Source organism: Mercenaria mercenaria, chromosome 11 (assembly GCF_021730395.1).
Source record: "Mercenaria mercenaria strain notata chromosome 11, MADL_Memer_1, whole genome shotgun sequence".
Classification (NCBI taxonomy): Eukaryota; Metazoa; Mollusca; class Bivalvia; order Venerida; family Veneridae; genus Mercenaria; species Mercenaria mercenaria.
This window is the reverse complement of record NC_069371.1, coordinates 38,459,872-38,480,703: the sequence shown is the minus strand read 5'-3', so window position 1 is coordinate 38,480,703 and position 20,832 is coordinate 38,459,872. Positions and strand designations below refer to the sequence as shown.

Genomic DNA, 20,832 nt, shown 5'->3' with positions numbered 1-20,832 from the left:
TATGTATGCTTTCTTACAAAAGTTGACTTGCCAGGGTAGTGTTCACTTTGGTTTAGCATAGATTTTTATACCCCCAGCATATGCTGATGCGGGAGGCATATAGTGATTGTCCTGTCCATCCGTTCGTCCGTTCGTTCGTCCGTCCTTAAGAGGTAATAACCAAATGGGACCATTTCGTCTCAATACCCCTTACTAGAATGACTTGATAGTAATGCAGATGTAACCTGTGATCATTCCTCATCTTCAGATATCACTTGACCTCAGTTTGACCTTGACCTCATTTTGGACTTAGGTTGCTTTATATGGGCCATCTCTTGGTTAACCAAATTTGACCGTTTCGTCTAGCATCAATACCGCTTACAAGAATGAATTGATACTAATACAGAAGTAACCTGTGACCATTCCTGATCTTCAAACATCACCTGACCTCAGTTTGACCTTGACTTCGTTTTGGACTTAGGTTGCTTCGTATCGACAAGGATGCCACCGGGGGCATCAAGCGTTTATTGAACGCAGCTCCTTGTTCTGTCATATAACAACTGTTTTCTTGTAGCAGTGACTGTCAGATTTATAGTGCTGCCTCACTTGAATATCTTGGGATAGACACATGATTATGATACCACATTGTATTAATTTATACTAAGACGTGGTCAACCTCAAGCCAACTTAATGCTGATCCAAAGTAAAGAAGCTACTACATGTAGTACTATTTTTATCCCAACTTGAGATCGAACCTTGACCTCTTGCATTGAAAGGGGATAGAACTCTACATAGTAAGTGGATCGCAACTTCTAACCTTGCGCTCATGAGGGTCCTCCATAGTGTGAATTCTAAAAATTCATGCTACAAAAATTCCCTCACTTTCTTATAGTTTTTTTTTTTTCAAATTTACATACTTAGGCATTTCTGCTTCTGTGGTCACCCATAAGCGTATATAAGGCATTTCTGCTTCTGCACCCATAAATGTATGTAAGGCATTAATTTTCAGGGTGTTTTTTTTCGGCTGTTTTTTATAGCTGTTATTCAGCTGTATTCCCAATGCCAAAAAGTATGTATTTTTTCCAAAATGAGTGCAAAAATTCCCAATCTATATTCTGAAAAAAAAATCATGAAAATTGCACAAACATTGACCAAATTATGGACAATTTTGTAATGGAAGTATGTTAAAGAGGTTGTACAATGTGAAACAAGTGTATGAGAAAGTGCTTAAACACATCCTTACTATATCCTATGGGACTTAATATTTCCCAATTTGGAACATTTACATGTCAAAATTCCCAGTTTTGTGGGTATGGGCTATGTTCCCAAATTAGCTTAAAAACCCCCCTGATTTTCTGCTTCTGTGCTCGCCCATAAATGTATGTAAGTTAAGGTAATGGAGCGATAATGATAACTGGCAAACTATGTATTCTCTATATGCAGTTTTGGTATTCTGTGTTTTTAGCTCACCTGAGCACAAAGTGCTCAGGGTGAGGTATTGTGATCACTCACCGTCCGGCGTCCGACCGGCGTCCATCCGTCTGTCCGTCCGTCCGTCCATCGTCCGTCCGTCCGTCCACACTTTCCTTTAAACAACATCTCCTCCTAAACCAACAGGCCAATTTTGATGAAACTTCACAGGGTTGTTCCTTGGATGGTCTTCTTTAAAAATTATTCAAAGAATTGAATTCCATACAGAATTCTGGTTGCCATGGCAACCAAAAGTAAAAACTTTAAAAATCTTCTTCTCAAAAACCAGAAGCCCTAGAGCTTAGATATTTGGTGTGAAGCATTGCCTAGTGGACCTCTACCAAATTTGTTCAAATCATGACCCCAGGGTCAAAATTGACCCCGCCCCGGGGGTCACTTGATTTTACATAGGAAAATCTTAAAAAATCTTCTTCTCAAAAACCAGAAGCCCTAGAGCTTAGATATTTGACTTGTAGCATTGCCTAGTGGACCTCTACTAAAATTGTTCAAATCATGACCCCGAGGTCAAAATTGACCTCGCCCCAGGGGTCACTTGATTTTACATAGGAAAATCTTCAAAAAAATTTCTAAAAATAAACCAGAAGGCTTAGAGCTTAGATATTTGACATGTAGCATTGCCTAGTGGACCTCTACAAAATTTGTTCAAATCATGACCCCCGGGTCAAAATTGACCCCACCCCAGGGGTCACTTGATTTTACATAGGAAAATCTTCAAAAATTTTCTAAAAATAAACCAGAAGGCCTAGGTCTTAGATATTTGACATGTAGCATTGCCTAGTAGACTTCTACAAAATTTATTCAAATCATGATCCCCGGGGTCAAATTGACCCCGCCCCATGGGATTACTTGATTGTACATTGAAAAATCTTCAAAATAAACCAGAAGGCCTAGAGCTTAGATATTTCATATGTAGCATTGCCTAGTGGACCTCTACAAAATTTGTTCAAATCATGACCCCCGGGGTTAAAATTGACCCCACCCCAGGGGTCACTTGATTTTACATAGGAAAATCTTCAAAAAATTTCTAAAAATAAACCAGAAGGCTTAGATCTTAGATATTTGACATGTAGCATTGCCTAGTAGACTTCTACAAAATTTGTTCAAATCATTACCTCCGGGGTCAAATTGACACCACCCCATGGGGTTATTTGTTTAGCTTTAGCAAAGAATTTTTTTCAAGAAAGCAATTAAACTCAGGTGAGCGATATAGGGCCATCATGGCCCTCTTGTTTATGGAAATTCATGTACCTGTTCAGCTACAGTGCATCCATAGATGATCTAGAATACATAACCCTACGAAAATTGTTGATTGTCATTAGGTTCCACTATCTCTTCCACTGATTGTTCAAAATGATATTAAAAGTTTATCATAATATATCAAGAGAATGTTTTATTTACAGAAAATGCCGAGAGCAGTTGAAATCCACCAGAGGGGAGGAATATTCTTATCCTGTGCTAGGATTTCATGGCACTGAGGAAAAAAACATTGTACCAATATGTGAGACAGGATTCAAGATTCCAGGTATTATTTGCAATTTGTAAGACATTTGTTTATTTTGACAAATTCTATGTCAAACTAACACAGATCAGAACATACCGCTATTTTCCAGCTTGTAATGGAGGAGGAAGATCACAGGTTTCCCTGCAAGTGTTATTTCAGCATGGACAAGCTGCTGGGTTGAACCAGTGACCTTCTGTAGGCCATAAATTTAATTTTGAATGAAATAATTGTATGGAGTTCAAATGGGAAAGAATTATATAATGATATAATCATACGCATCTGAATGACAATGATTTTATTCAAGAGCAAATCTCTGTTTGAGATATAATATTTCAATTCTAACATGTTATCAAGGATTATAATCTATATCTTTGAATGTATTCAACAAAATTTCAAATATTTACCTGCTTTGTGTGGTTTTCTTTTCTGGCACACAGCTGTTACGTTTTAGCATAATACATTGTATTTGTGAGGTACAAACTCTGTGTGTTGCGTGATAACACACACTTTCAGTCTTCTTTGTTTAATTAGAAAATAAATCAAGCCATGTAAAAAAAGTATTTAATGACTCAGCTTATGTGCTAATCATGAGAAATTGGCATATTAAACAACAATAAGATTCCCATAGTCTTGCATTATGTCCAAAGTTTGCAACTCCAAACTAGAAAAAAAAAACAACCTAACCTTTTCAGATTTTTTGAGTGCAGCTCAGAGTTTTAACCTTTATCATGCCTGACATGATTGATTCTGCTTTTGTGACCAGTGTAGATCATGATCAGCCTGACATCCATGCAGTCTGATCAAGATCTGCACTGTCTGTCAATATCTTTTTGGCGAGCACCCTTTTAGACAGTTAATGTTAATGTCCAAACTGAAAGATGGACAAGTTCATTATAGAAATGTAGCAGGATAAGGGTTAAAAGGTCTGTCTGTAAAGTAGAAAAAAATCAACATGCAGAACTGTTTTAACCACGTTTTAAGTAAAAACATGGTGGCCTTTAACATGTTTAAAGCACAGAACACAGACTTTTTCTTTTGAAATTTTACTTCATCTTAATTATAATTCACAGGTTCTTCTGGACACAAACATAGAGCGGACACAGGCTGGTACGGAAAAGGTGTATACTTTAGTGAATACCCAAATTACTCAATGGGTTATATATCCGGGGCAACAAAGTTTCTCCTCTGTCAAGTACTACCTGGCAAGGTAAAGGAAACAATTATTTTCTAAGCTGTGGGTTATATAATTTCATATGGATTATATGGATCAATAAAGTACCCTCTGTGTCAAGTAATTGCTGGTAAGGTAAGGGAAGTCTTTATTGTCTAAGCTATGAGTTATTGGTATCCGAGTCAGTAAGTTGTACCAAGATCAATCTGACTAAAGTACATCTCCTATTACGCTACGCTTAGGATCTGAAAATGAACTGTTGATAGCCTCATTCTGATAACCATTCTTCTAGCCAGTCAAAAGCTAACATACAGCATTCTGCAAGCTTAAAAAAGCCTTGGTTTTTGATATCTACAATTTGTATGTCGTCATATTTCAGATAGCTGGTTAGCTCAGATGGTAGGGCACTTGCTCTGTAATCGAGAGTTCCCGGGTTCGAGCCGTGGACTGACTGCAAACGTTTCTTACTCTTTGACATTCGAACAGGTCGTCTGATTGGTTCAAATAAAAATAGATTTTGCGAAAATGAAAATAGCAGTATTGGAAATCCAAAATATATAGAAGACGAATGTGAATGGGTCATTGTCAGGTCTTCGTTTAGAAGATCAAATACTTTAGTCAGATTGTGTCAAGATGTACCCGAAAGGTAAAGGTCAAGGGAAGTAAATCTTGTCTAATCAGATAAGGTAAGGGAAGCAACTATTGTGAAAGCTGTGGATAACATATTTGTATCGGCAAAGTTTCTTTTCTGTCAAGTACTACCTTGTGAAGAAAAAGTTGCATAAGGTAGTAATTTATTTGCATTACATAGATTAAAGCTAGGACTCTGTAAAGGATTTTTTTCGGGGGCAACATTACTGTCTTAAGATAAAATTGAAGTGTTTAAGAAAGTAAATCATTCAAAAAATGTCTTAAAATCAGTGTGTAATGTGTCAGTCTCTTTAACCCTTAGCCTGCTAAGTTTCTAAAATGGGCTGGTCTATCATTCAATTTGGGCATTCCCATTTATTACTCCAAAGGGTGTTCACTGAACATTTACTGACTGAATAGCAAACAGTGCAGACCATGATTAGCATGGATGCGAGTTCCAAAATTTTCAAATCAGTCTAGTGAATAATTAAACAGTAAGCTTTTTCATTTGTAGATAAAAAAGTTTCAAAAAATCAGGGCTTTATGAAATTCTGTATTGTAGAAAAGATTTTAATCCAAACGTGCAGAACTACCTGAACCAGAAGAATGCTTATTTCTGTGTAAAACATAATGAATATTACAAGTGTTTATTTGATGCAGTAACATATTTTACTGGTTGTATGAAGTATTAATTTAAAAAAGTTTTAATGTGTAAAAAGTGAGAACATGGTAGTTTTCATATGATAAGTAGCTTTTCTTGTTCAAAATGGCCTTGTAAAACCTAAATTTGTTTAACCTTTAGCCTGCTGGTGACAAGTGATATTGCCTTTGCGACCAGTGCAAACCAAGATCAGCTGCCTGGTCATCATGATCAGCACTGTTTGCTATTAAGTCTGTAAGTTTTCAGTGAATGTACCTGGTGACAAGTGATATTGCCTCTGTGACCAGTGCAGACCAAGATCAGCTGCCCGGTCATCATGGTCTGCACTGTTTACTGTTAAGTCTGTAAGTTTTCAGCGAATGTCCCTTCAACTTTTAAATGGTACTTCCCAAACTGACAAACTAGTCCATTTTAGAAATTTAGCATGGTAAGGGTAAATTGATGTGTGTTGATTTATGTGTAAGAGCTGAACTCTGATAGAAGATGCCTATCGCTATAGATGAAGGCTTTCTAGAAGTAGGTGTCCATTTACCCACCGGCATTATTTATAGCTACAATATACTGAAATACCAACATACGTTAATTATTGACCGACTTTATCTCATGTAAGGTATTCACTAAATTATGGTTTATTTTTGCAGGTGTATAATTGTACGAAACTGATTCATGGAGCAGCTCTCCAGTCTGGTTATGATTCACACATGTCACCATGCAAGAAGGAACTTGTCATCTTCAACAAGTACCACATCCTGCCATCTTATATAGTGTACTATCAGAATACTACTGGAGAGTTTAAGTATAAGGTAAGATTATGCGAGTGTTTGCGTTAAAAACAACAATACAAGATTATCTGTTCAGTATCCAATATCATATTAATTTTGTAAATGGAAGTTCTATTTCATAATCTACCAGATAGTTGGCTAATGAAGTTAATATAACATTTTTATATGCCCAAAGGGAAGTATTATGTTATGACGCCGGTGTCCGTCTGTTCGTCCGTTAGCAATTTTGTGTCTGCTTGGTATCTCTTGAACCCCTTGAGGGATTTCAAAGAAACTTTACACAAATGTTCATACCACATTGAGACGACATGCAGAGCACATGTTTCAGATGGCTCACTTCAAGGTCAAGGTCACTCTCAGGGGTCAAAGGTCATACCTTCAAGCGTATATTGCTCCACATTGCGGTGCTCTTGTTAGGTTGTTTTTATGCCCCTGGTGTCAAAGATCTCGGGGGAGGGGAGTGGGGGGGGCATGTAGTGTTTAAACTGTCTGTCATTGCATCTCTCTATCAGTCTGTTGTACTTTCTGGTGTATTCAACGCCTCCTACAGTTTGCATCCAATTTAATACAATTAAAATCAACATGAAGCTGAATTGCAAATAAGTTAGCGACTTTTATGTCTAATTATTACTTTAGTCATATGAGCTGTGCCATGAGAAAACCAACATAGTGGCTTTGCGACCAGCATGGATCCAAACCAGCCTGCTCATCCGCATCCGTGCAGTCTGGTCAGGATCCATGCTGGTCGCTAACAGTTTCTCTAATTGCAATAGGCTTTGAAAGCGAACAGCATGGATCCTGACCAGACTGCGCGGATGCCTAGGCTGGTTTGGATCCATGCTGGTTGCAAAGCCACTATGTTGGTTTTCTCATGGCGCAGCTCATATTAGAATTAATTCAATTTATTCTGTATCTTGTGTACTCATCTCCTACTGTTTCTGCTCAATTCTAGCAAAGTTTGGTAGACATCCTCAACATGAAGTGGACATGTGCATATTGTCATGATATTCATTCCTGATTACTATTTTGAGTAAGTCCCATTTTAGGACTTTATAATGTTATTCTATCAAGCATTTTTCAGGGGGCATATCTCATATGATGTTGAAATCATTCCTGTTCTTTTGATTTTAATTCACAGATGACAACAGAAAAACATCTAGATGGTTTTAGGGATATGATTGAGTAATGGAATAATAATTACATTTACCGAAAAAAGAAATACTGTATATTTTGCTCAGAATTGATGTATTATGTTTAAGGAGCCATCTATTACAAAGCCAGCAGGAGGGGCAAAGACAAAACCAGATGCTGGTAAAAAGAAACTGGACAAACTTCTTGATATGGGAGAGCTTAATAAAAAGTACTTCAAGGCTATAAGCAAGAAGAAAGGAACTCAGTATGCTCATATTTTTTGTGATTACAATTTGTAGGTCGTGTTATTATTGTTATGCCCCCCTTTGAAAAAGGAGGGGTATATTGTTTTGCAGATGTCGGTCGGTCGGTCGGTCGGTCGGTAGGTCTGTCGGTCGGTCGGAATGTAGACCTCTCCGTTTCCGGATGATAACTCAAGTACGCTTAGGCCTAGGATCATGAAAGTTGATAGGGAGATTGGTCATCACCAGCAGATGACCCCTATTGATTTTGAGGTCTGTATGTCAAAGGTCAAGGTCACAGTGACCCTGAATAGTAAAACGGTTTCCGGATGATAACTCAAGAACACTTGGGCCTAGGATCATGAAAGTTGATAGGGAGGTTGGTAATGACCATCGGATGACCCCTATTGATTTTGAGGTCAGTATGTTAAAGGTCAAGGTCACAGTGACCCTGAACAGTAAAACGGTTTCCGGATGATAACTCAAGAACGCTTGGGCCAAGGGTCACGAAAGTTGATAGGGAGGTTGGTCATCACCAGCAGATGACCCCTATTGATTTTGAGGTCTGTATGTCAAAGGTCAAGGTCACAGTGACCCTGAATAGTATAACGGTTTCCGGATGATAACTCAAGAACACTTGGGCCTAGGATCATGAAAGTTGATTGGGAGGTTGGTAATGACCATTGGATGACCCCTATTGATTTTGAGGTCAGTATGTTAAAGGTCAAGGTCAAAGTGACCCTGAACAGTAAAACAGTTTCCGGATGATAACTCAAGAACCCTTAGGCCTAGGGTCACGAAAGTTGATAGGGAGGTTGATCATGACCAGCAGGTAACCCCTATTGATTTTGAGGTCAGTATGTCAAAGGTCAAGGTCACAGTGACCAGGAACAGTAAAATAGTTTCCAGGCAATAACTCAAGAACGCTTGGGCCTAGTGTCAAGAAAATAGATTGTTAGGTTGGCCATGACCAGCAGATGACCCCTATTGATTTTGAGGTCATTAGGTCAGAGGTCAAGGTCACATTGGCTAGGAACAGTTAAATGGTTTCTGATCTTCTTGTCCAAAACCATAGGGCCTAGGGCTTTGATATTTGGTATGTAGCAAAATCTAGTGGTCCTCTACCAAGATTATTCAGATTATTTCCCTGGGGTCAAATATGGCCCCACCCCTAGAGTCACATGGTTTATATAGACTTATATAGGAAAAAAAATTGAAAATCTTGTCCAAACCACAAGGTCTGTGGCTTTGGTATTTTGTAATGTAGCATCATTTAGTGGTTCTCTACCAAGTTTGTTCAAGTTATCCCTCTTGGGTCAAATATGGCCCTGCCTCAGAGGTCAAATGGTTCATATAGACTTATATAGGGAAAACTTAGAATCTTCATGTCCATAACTTACATCTTTCAAATTTGGACCACATGTATAGTTTTGAGTGGCAAGATGAACCTTGACATGAGTTGACCTTGATCTTGACCTAGTGACCTACTTTCACATTTCTGTACCTACAGCCTTCAAATTTGGACCACATGCATAGGTTTGTGTACTGAAAAAAACTTTGACCTTGTTATTGACCTAGTGACCTACTGACACATTTTTGAAGGTACAGGCTTCAGATTTGGACCACATGCATAGTTTTTTGTTCCAAAATAAAATTTGACCTTGATTTTGACCTAGTGACCTACTTTCACATTTCTCAAGCTACAGCCTTCAAATTTTGACCACAAGCATAGTTTTGTGTACTGAAATGAACTTTGATCTTGAGATTGACCTACTGACCTACTTTCACATTTCTGAAGGTACAGGCTTCAAATTTGGACCACTTGCATAGTTTTGTGTTCTGAAATAAAATTTGACCTTGATTTTGACCTACTGACCTACTTTCACATTTCTCAAGCTACAGCCTTCAAATTTGAACCACATGCATAGTTTTGTGTACCGAAATGAACTTTGATCATGAGATTGACCTAGTGACCTATTTTCACATTTTTGAAGGTACATGCTTCAAATTTGGACTGCATGCATATTTTTGTGGTCTGAATTGAAATTTTACATTGATTTTTATCTATTACCTACTTTCACATTTCTCAAGCTACAGCCTCCAAATTTGAAGCACATGCTTAATTCTGTCTACTGAAATGAACTTTACCTTGAAATTGATCAAGTGACCTGCTTTCACATTTCTCAAGCCACCGCTTTCAAATTTGGACCACATACACATTGTTTTGTACCTAAATGAAATTTGACCTGATTTTGACCTTGAGCTAGTATTGAAATTTGGAACATTCAAAAATGGCTCAGTGGATGGCGCCAAGATCAATCTGTAATCTCTTGTTAGGTTAATAGGTTAAAGGTCAAGGTCAGATTAAACCAGAATGGTAGAATTTTTGTTTACAGTGAGCATATAATTTCTGTTCCTTGTGCAATTACTGAATGCATCAAGGGGGGCATTTCGTGTTCGACGAGCTCTTGTTTCAATTGTAATGGTTTTTATAGCCCAAAGAGGGCGTATTATGATATTACGCAGGTATCCATCCATCCATTAGCAATGTCATGTCCACTCTGTAACTCTTGAATTGAACCCCTTGATGGATTTCAAAGAAACTTGACACAAATGTTCAGCAGATGATGTGCAGAGTGCATGTTTTGAATGGCTCGCTTCAAGGTCAAGGTCACACTTAGGGAGTCATATGACCTTGTTACGTGTTCGCTCTGTAATTCTTGAACTGCTTGAAGGAATGAAAAGGAACTTGGCACAAACGTTCACCACATCGAGATGATTTGCAGAGGGCATGGTTCAGATGGCTTGCTTCAAAGTCATTGTCACATTTAGAGGTCAAAGGTCCTACCTTTGGGTGTTTATTGCTCTGCATTGCGGTGCTCTTGTTTTCAATTTACAAATGATGCATATCTTATTATATTCATTGTCAAAATTTCTAATTGGAAAAAGGTTTCCATGGAGGTGAGGTTTTCAGATCACTGATCCATAGGTTCAAAATCTTGCTTAGTGTGTTGAATTCTTCATGTTAGGTAGCCATCCAACTGGTTTTATAGCAAGTCAGATTTTCTGCCCAGGGGAAATTATTCCATGAGGGGCACCCGGTGTCTGCCAGCACCATCAAAAGCTTGAAAAGTCACCCTATGACCTGAATTGTGTCAGTGTGACAAAAATCTAATAACAAAGATTTTCAGTTTGAACAGAAAAGAAAGAAACTAAATTTGCTTACCATTTTCCTTAAAATTGTCTCTCTTGATTTGTTTTACATATAATAACATATTGACTTTCAGTTATATAAAAGTTTCAACTAACAGTGATCCGAGGCTAAATTTTATTATTGTTCTCCAGAGATAATTTGCAGGTTCCTTACAAAATATTAATTGAAGATAGATGTCTTCAGAAAAATATTCTTTCATATTCTAATTAACAAGTAATCAAGACCTTTGAGTTGTTTATTGTCTGATTTACCACGGTTCAGAGTTCAGATGCGTAGGAATTGAACCATAAGGGCTTAAGCCCGAATGGTTAAATACTGATGCATCTGAATGATGAACAATGGTAAATTAGAAGATAAATTACAAGAAGGCCTTGATTGTTTTCATTCTGACATGCTCATTGACATATTTTTATAAATATTATGCTGGACTTCATTTACCCGAGGAGTAATGTATCAGACGTCATGCGGCAATTTGACGTTATTATTGACGTCATAATGCTCTCTTACCGGTCCGCGCATCAACCGTTGTTTATCGCAGAATATACAGAGCTTGATTTCCTTCTTTGTTTAAATGGAAGTCAAATCGAGTCATGTTAGAATGCCTAATAACTTAAGAACCATTATACTTATTTAAATCATTATAGGTCAAGGTCACAAGGACCTGAACATTGATTTCCTTTAATAACTTGAAAACCACAGCACCCAGAACATTTAAACTTGATAGCATGATTTGGGTTATTAAGCAAATGACCCATGTTGTAGTTGTTTTTTGAGTCTATAGGTCAAAGGGTCACAGGGACCTGATCATTGTCAAAGGGACCTGATCATTGAAAACACTTCCTGCAAGGTAACTTGAGAATTACTTGACCAAGAACTTGAGGTCAAAGTAAAAGGTCAAGGTCACAGGGACATGAACCTTGAAAACTGTTTCCGTTCAATAACTGGAAAACCTTCTGATCCAGTATCTTCAAACTTAATAACATGATTAGACTTCAGAAGTTGATGAACCTTAAAGTTTTTGGGCGTTAGTAGGTCAAAGGTTAAGTTCATATTGATCACAGAACTGAAAATAGGACAAGCCATCATTGGGGACTTAATTGTTTTACAAACAACTCTTGTTGATAATGTATTTGTTCTTTTTTCCATAAAGTTGCTTCAACGGATATAAAGTTCAGTTTACTGGAACATTTCAAGGAACTCAGAAAGAAATGATGGATTTAGCAACCAAGCATGGTGCCACGCAAGGTATGTTATACAGTGACTATTTTACTTAGGTCAGAATGTTGCTATTATTGGTTTATTGCTGTTTTCAGGTCTGCTGATTTTCAGTTGGGTCAATTTAATGATAACTAGAGAGTGTTATAAGAGTAGATTTGTTTTGTTATCAGGTCATGTCAGTATGTTATGTCATCATATTGCTCAGATAATGTCGTTATGTTATCAAACCATATCATAAATGTCATTATTGTCACTAGTTGGACTGAGACAATCAGGGTAGATAGCTATGGGCTGATTTTATGTCAAATTACCTCCCTTTGTCTCAAATTAAAATGGGCGTATCTCAGTAATCAATGAAGATACTGATTTGAAATGTCATTTATGCCATCAGATGGACTCTGACAATCAGGGTAGATAACTTTTGACTGAATTTATGACAAATTACCTCCCTTTATTTTTTAAGTAAATGAATATACCTCAGCAGCATGCATCTAATGAGATTGGTTTTAAATGTTATTTAAGTCTTCCAGGGTAAGGAATAGTCATGCTAGTACAAAAGTGCAGCATTTGAGCCTAGGATCCTCAAGCTTGTTATGGAGATTGGCCCTGACTAGTATGTGATCCATAGGTCAAAAGGGACTGTTACAAGAAAATATTTATCCTGATGATATTTAATGTGTATGCCTATGTGATCTATGTCAAAAATTGATCTTATCGTTAATAGCAATGGTACTCAGGTGAGCGATATAGGGCCATCATGGCCCTCTTGTTATCAGGTCATGTCTGTATGTTGTTATCAGATATGTTAGTATTTTGTTATCAGGCATTGTTGGTATCTTCTTACTTGGTCATATCAGTATTATGTTATCAGGTTGTGCCAATTTATTGTTAATCAAACGATTTAGTATTACATTATCAGACCGTGCTATACTGTTATGAGGCATTATGAAATCACCTGAGTGTACTACAATTAGGTCATATCAGTATATTGTTATCTGGTCATGGTATTGTGTATAGCAGCTTCAGGTCTTGTCAGTCTGTTGTTACAATTGATTTCAAAATGTTGTTGTCAGGTCATATGAGTATACTGTTACTGGGTCATGTAAGTATGTTGTGATCAGATCTTGCCAGTATGTTGTTATCATGTTATTCCAGTATGCTACTACTAGGTCATGTTAGTAAGCTATTATAAAGGCATGCTAATATACTGTTCTCATATCATATAAATATGTCATTATCAGGTGGTGTTTATGTCTCCCCACTCAGACCCAGTGGTGGAGACATATTGTTTTTGCCCTTTCCGACCATTAACTTGAGAACCACTTGACCAAGAATGTTGAAACTTAGTGGGATGATTGGACATGCCAAGTAGATGATCTGGTCTGTATCCTGTTTTGTGTGAATGATATTTACAGATCAGATAACAGCTGACAGAATGATATCATGAAATTGATGCAGGTCCCCATCTTGTGTACTTACTCTTGAATATATTCAAAATTGAAAATCACTGTATTACAACACAAGAAAACAGTGTATGGTTTTAGTACCAACATTGCCTTTGCCAATGATAGTACAATGATATTGTAATGGCCTTGGTGAAGCAGAAAAGATTTTTAAATTTATTTCAAAGATTGAGTTGATTTTCTGTTTCAGGAACAAAAGCAGTATTTAATTTACTTGTGGCTTCAGAGACAGAGTATGATATCAAAACAAGCAAAGTAATACAGGCAACTAAAAAGGGGGTAAGAATTTCATTTTGATAAAATTTTTGGTAACATCATTTTCATGTATTAGTTTCAGTAACATTTAAGCATCAGACTTAATTATGTCCCAATATGTGGGGAGATGTATCGGTTTTGTGCTGTCTGTCTGTCCATCTGCCTGTGCATCTGCCACAAAAGTTTTTCTGAATGATTTCTGTGAGAAAATAAAATGGGATTTCAACAAACCTTTGTTGAAATGTTTAGTACAAAGGCTAGTGTTATAAGTCATCTGCATTTTTTGGGGTAAGCAAATATTAAGGGAGTTATGGTCCCTTAAAAGTCATTTTTGATAAAGTTTGTCCTGTCTGCTTCTTGTATGCTACTGTTGGGTTCTTAATGAAACTATATATATTTACCAGTAAGAAGTACAGTTGAGCACATTTCATTTGATTTTCATTTTAGCTGAATGACATGGTGGAATTTTGAACATTTTAAATAAAAAATGCTACATGTATATATATATATATCACTTTGCTTACACATCATGTCTACACCAATTTTGTTTATAATTATAATTGTTTATAATTACATAGAATGTATATATTTATAAGATTACAAAAGTTTATTAATAAGCTTGATGGGAGTTATACATACAGAGTTATGTTCCCTTGATTTGTCAAAAATGCTATAGATTTTACTGTCTTCACTCGAGCACATTCATTTTAAGACAAAACTATAGTATATTTTATTTACACAGAATGTGAATACTTTACAAATCATTGTCTGTTTTTGATTTAATAAAAATATCCATGTAACATTTATATAAACTGTAAATTTTCATTACTACACATTCATATATACCAAACTTGGTATTTTGAATTTATATCTGTGTTGTTCTCTTAAGCCAGGGTCTTTGTGAACATGATCTTGAGTTAAGAGCAATGGTAGTTGAGCAAGTGATTGCCTTTTGTTTATTATAATAAGAGCCTCACCATGAGAAAACCAACATAGTGGGTTTGCGACCAGCATGGATCCAGACCAGCCTGTGCATCCGCGCAGTCTGGTCAGGATCCATGCTGTTCGCTAAAGGCTTCTCTAATTGCTATAGGTTTTGAAAGTGAACAGCATGGATCTTGACCAGACTGCATGGATGTGCAGGCTGGTCTGAATCCATGCTGGTCGCAAACCCACTATGTTGATTTTCTCATGGCGTGGCTCATATATAGTTATGGTTACATACAATATCCTGTTTTCTTTTGATTATTTCCCTTTCTATTTTACCAAACACCAAAAATTTTCCTTTGTCACAAACACTGTCCAGCCTAACACTTATGGTTTTCTTCCAGCTCATCTTTGTACTATCTGCAGATACTGCATATTCGTTCATTAGTCTTGCCATTTAAATGAAGCTGTATGGAGAGATATGTACGTGTTTTGAAAAGCTCATTTCCAGTTCCATTAAAAATTGTTTAAACTTTTGCAGAAAAAAAGTAAAGAAACTGATAAAGTAAGACAAGGTTGTTCTGTTTTATATTTCAGGTTCCTATTGTGGTAGAGATGTACCTTTATGACTGTATAATCAATGCCAAGACATACCCTACCAAAGGATACCAGTATGAATAATTAAGTTATGAATTGCAGTAGATCTCAGTAAGGAAAGACATGAGCATGTTTAAAATTTGTTGCCACCATCCATACTTCAGATACAACCAATGTATTTCATACTTAGAAAATACACTAACCATTATTTATATGCATAATCTGATTTAATTGTTCAAGTATTGCTCTCCTTTGAAGCTATAGATGTCAAAATCGGCGAGTGGAAGAGCGACTGTATCAGTGTTGTATTACAGTACAAATTTTCCATTGACAATAACATTATACATGTATCTGATATAATAATGGTCATTGAAGTTGTGTGACCTATAGAATACTCCCCCATTGGTGACAGTGTAATTCAATAGGAATTGGAATATGATCATGTATATATAGTTTTGCTGATGCAAGTCTACCTGCTAAGAGTACAGATTTACAGATTTTTAGCTCGACTTTTCGAAGAAAAAGTAGAGCTATTGCACTCGCCCTGGTGTCAGCGTTGGCGTCGCAGTTGGTTAAAAAAATTTAAATAGTTAAATATCTCTGTGACTTGAAATTTAAAATACTTATTTAACCATAAAAGTCTACACCAGGAGAAACAATCCCCATAACTCTGATTTGAATTTGACAGAATTATGCTCCTTTTTAACTTAGAATTTTTGTTAAATTTTTGATAAAGTCAAATATCTCTGTTACTATTAAAGCTTTTGACTTGAAACTCAAAATAGTTATTTACTATCAAAATCTACACCAGGAGACCCTTTTTAACTTAGATTTTTTTGTTAAAATTTTTGATAAAGTCAAATATCTCTGTTACTATTTAAGCTTTTGACTTGAAACTCAAAATAGTTATTTACTATCAAAATCTACACCAGGAGACACAATTACCATAACTCTGTTTGAACTTTGACAGAATTATGCCCCTTTTTAACTTAAAATTTATGGTGAAAGTTTTTGATAAAATCAAATATCTCTTTTACTATCAAAGCTTTTGACTTGAAACTTGAAATACTTATTTACCATCAAAGTCTACAGCAGGAGAAACGATCCCTATAACGCTGATTTGAATTTTGACAGAATTTTGCCCCTTTTTAACTTAGATTTTTTTGTTAAAATTTTTGATAAAGTCAAATATCTCTGTTACTATTTAAGCTTTTGACTTGAAACTCAAAATAGTTATTTACTATCAAAATCTACACCAGGGACACAATTACCATAACTTGGTTTGAACTTTGACGGAATTATGCCCCTTTTTAACTTAGAATTTTTGGTGAAAGTTTTTGATAAAATCAAATATCTCTTTTACTATCAAAGCTTTTGACTTGAAACTTGAAATACTTATTTACCATCAAAGTCTACAGCAGGAGAAACAATCCCTATAACGCTGATTTGAATTTTGACAGAATTTTGCCCCTTTTTAACTTAGATTTTTTTGTTAAAATTTGTGATAAAGTCAAATATCTCTGTTACTATTTAAGCTTTTGACTTGAAACTCAAAATAGTTATTTACTATCAGAGTCTACACCAGGAGACACAATTCCCGTAACTCTGATTTGAATTTTGACAGAGTTTTGTCCCTTTTTAACTTGGAATTTTTTTACTGGCAAAGCTCTAATTCAGAGTAAAGCACTGACAAAAGTCAAGCGCGCTGTCTTATGGAGAGCTCTTGTTAAATGAGCCATGCCATGAGAAAACCAACATAGTGTATATGCGACCAGCATGGATCCTGACCAGCCTGTGCAGTCTGGTCAGGATCCATGTTGTTCACTTTCCCTATTGCAGTTAGAGAAACCGTCTGCGAACATTATGGATTCAAACCAGACTGCACTGATGTTGGTTTTCTCATGGTGCGGCTCAAATGTCATATGTTGGATAAAAGAGGTATAATCTCCAGGTTACAACCAAAAGGGGTAAAATGTAATGGCAAAGTATATTTTATCTTAGAATAATAGTTATTTAGATTGTTTGCCTGTAATTTATTAAAGAAATGTTGCCAATCATGTAACAGTTGCATGTTTATGTATTTTATTTCAAGTATGATTGTTGTAAGTCAATACAAGAGGAAATAGATAGTTGTGTGAAATATCATACTTTAATCATGTTAATTTAATGTTTCAACTAATCTTTATCACACTTTGTGTTGATATTCTGCATGAAAAGTAATGTGTTATTTATCAAGATGTATAAAACTGGGTTGCTATGTTTGTGTTGTTAGAGAGGTTAATTGCAGTTTCAGTATTTGACTGTGTGGTAAATCCCTGTGCATTGTAACAAATTGTCCCAAATATTTAATTGGGTTGCTCACTTTGTGAAAAGAAACATATTTAAAACTTCTAACTTCAGTTTTACAAGATTTTATGGACATTTTTGAGGTATCTTTGTCAACTATTTCTTCTTGCTGAATTCACAGCTTTGGGCAAAAATACTATATTGAAGTTAAATATCTCTGAGTCAGTGTATTTCTTGTTACCATCCCAATGCATTTCCTTTTAAAAAACTGAAAATGCAACATTTTGTGAATAAATAACATAGGCAAATCAGAGCAAATTTGTGAAATAAACTTCACACAAATTTAAAGTGTTTTACAGTAGCTTATTCTGTGGTTTGGGTTCTTAAGAGATTGTGTTTATCCTTTGTATTCAGTGAAGGAAATTATAAACTGTCATAATGTCCTTGTGCGATGATTAATGCACATGACTTAGGTAAAAGGCCAGTATAGATTTATTGATATATTTTGTATCAAAATGTCATATAAAAATGGTTGCATCATTTTATGAAATATTTATAATCTAATTTATTTAAAACCTGCATTGTATAATTTTATTTCGTGAATTTGTACTTCGATATGATTTTGTTACATTTTCTTATTGAAACTATCTTTAACTTTATCTTATATTTTACATTTAGTTTGTTGGAAGATGAATTATGAATTTTTAAAAATTTTGAAGTCTACACGGAGAATTTTTTCTCTATTGCAATTTGTATTGCAGTTCTTGTTACACTATTGATGTTTTACTTTAAGCATTGTTATGAACAAGTTTTAATGTTCACCCAAATTCTGCTCCATACCTTCGGATATATCAGCACTGCATTGTGCCAAACATATTGTAAATTTCTTTGAAAAGAAACTCCAGTTTTGTGCAGTTAAATTAGCATTTTATTTGGACCATTTTGTTGGCTTGTTGTGTGTCTGTTTCATTCTCAAGTATACTACTTTTTTAGCTCATCTGATTTTTTGGAGAAAAAAATGATGAGTTATTGTTATCACTTGATCGGCGTCAGCATTGCCTGGTTAAGTTTTATGTTTAGGTAAGCTTTTCTCCTAACTGTCAAAGCTATTGCTTTAAAACTTGCAACACTTGTTCACCATCAACAGTTGACTCTGTACAGCAAAAAACATAACTCCATCCTGCTTTTTGCTAGAATAATGGACCCTTTTGGACTTATTAGAAAACATCAGATTTCTTGGTTAAGTTTTATGTTTAGGTCAACTTTTCTCCTTGACGTTCAAAGCTATTGCTTTAAAACTTTGAGCAGTTATTCACCATTAATAGCTGACTCTGCACAGCAAGTACCATAACTCTACATTGCTTTTTGCAACAATTATGGCCCCTTTTGTACTTAGAAAATCATGGGTAGGACAATATTTCAATTATACAGAGACAAAAAAAAAATCAGATGAGCATCTGCACCCGCAAGGCAGTGCTCTTGTTGTTTGTTTAAGAGTGATTTTGACAATATGTTGTGTAAAAATGATCATTTACACAGGATTCAGATGAAACTAAAATGAGGTAAAATAAAAGCTCTTTCCATGGTGTCTGTAAAATGAGTTTATTTCTTGCGTTGCACTGTTGCAAGATTATATTTACTGTATATGGATTTTGTTCTAATTTACATCCCATACACATTGCTGGCTACAAAATTAATTTTGGTAGTTCAATATAAATCTGATATTTTCAAGATGATTTTCACCATTCACAGTATTTTGTATGGTTATAATTTATTGAATGTTGTTATTTCATTATTCATATTTTAAAACCTGTTATTTTATAGTGTTTTATTATCTTTTTAGGTAGATGCTATCTTTCATTGTTTTTAAATTTTCTGTTATGAAAGAAATTTTTTAATGTTGATATTTGTCAACTTAAAGACTTTTTCTTTTCATAAAACATACTTTGATATTAGGTTATTTAACATTGTTTTGTTCAAAACAGTACAGCCAAACTTCGTTCGCTCAAACCTGGATAATTCATACACCTCTTTCTGCTCGAAATCACCGTCATTTTCCTGGCAAAATATCTATGATAATTATATATATGAACCAGTAATTAGAACAAATTTTGCTTGTTTATTTTAGTTTGAGCGAACAAAGTTTGACTGTAATGTATTTAGATGAGTAGCCAGTCAAAGTCCTGCATGTTTTTCAAATGGGCACTTGTCCAAATATGTTTCATATTATACAGGACAATATCAAATTCTATTTTTATTCTATGCTGATTTTTCTCATTAATTATTATTAAAATCAATCAGACATTTCATTCAGAAATGTCATATCAAGTGCTTATAGATTTTGATGTTCATGCAGATACTTTTATTGGTCAACAAGTTAACATATATATTGCAGTCATCATGGTTTCTTCATCTAACACAGAATATTCTGTATCCAGTACAGAAGTTTAAACCTTTACCCTGCTAAATTTCTAAAATTGACTGGTCCATCATTCAATTTCAGCAGTACCACTTCTTATTCAAAGGAGTATTCACTGAAAATTTACTGACTGGATAGCGAACAGTGCAGACCATGATCAGCCTGCTGATCTTGGTCTGCACTGTTCGCAAAGGCAGAATCACTTGCCGCCAGCCGGCTAAAGGTTAATGGACAGTTACATGGAACAATTTTGAATAGTTGATTGGAAGGAAAAGTAGGTAAAGAATAAAGGGACATAATGTGTTTTCCCTATGTCTGTTTACTATTCAGTATGAGTTTTTTTAACTTTCATCATTTTTTTCATGTTTTACCTTTTATAACTTAAACTACATATACAAATTATACTTGAAATATTTATATTTGTACACACAATGCGTTTTAGAATATTTCGTACATATTTTCATTGAAATATTTCATACATATTTATTATTTCTACTCATATGTCTTTTAACATATGTTATGTGTTAATAAAAGCTGTGTTATTTCGTTTTTGTAGATTGATTATTCAGATCATTTTTTGTATTAAATGTTCTATATACTTTTCAACTTGTTTTATTTTAACATTTTAACTTTCACCCTGCTAAATTTCTGAAATGGACTGGCCCATCATTCAATTTGGGCAGTATCACTTATTAATCAAAGGGGTGTTCACTGAAAATTTACATACTGACTGATGGCGAAAGTGTAGATCAGGATGTGCAGGCTGAGCTTGGTCTGCACTGGTCACAAAGACAGAATCACTTCCCACCAGTAGGCAAAATATATATGCATCTTGTTTATGTAACAATGTTTACAGTAGTTCAGC

The 20,832-nt window shown here is 35.3% G+C and overlaps 1 protein-coding gene across 1 annotated transcript in view; it reads left to right on the top strand.

Moving 5' to 3' along the window:
* The window catches only part of LOC123532470 (uncharacterized), a 30,139-nt gene extending 9,571 nt beyond the window's left edge, over positions 1-20,568 (top strand). Inside the window, exons 4-10 of the mRNA XM_045313917.2 lie at positions 2,871-2,992; positions 4,042-4,178; positions 6,075-6,236; positions 7,475-7,611; positions 11,953-12,047; positions 13,674-13,762; positions 15,263-20,568. Of these exons, the coding sequence (XP_045169852.2) occupies positions 2,871-2,992; positions 4,042-4,178; positions 6,075-6,236; positions 7,475-7,611; positions 11,953-12,047; positions 13,674-13,762; positions 15,263-15,346 (826 nt within the window). The 3' untranslated portion in view covers positions 15,347-20,568. The remainder of the gene's footprint in view (positions 1-2,870; positions 2,993-4,041; positions 4,179-6,074; positions 6,237-7,474; positions 7,612-11,952; positions 12,048-13,673; positions 13,763-15,262) is intronic.
* The last annotated feature ends 264 nt before the right edge of the window (positions 20,569-20,832 follow it).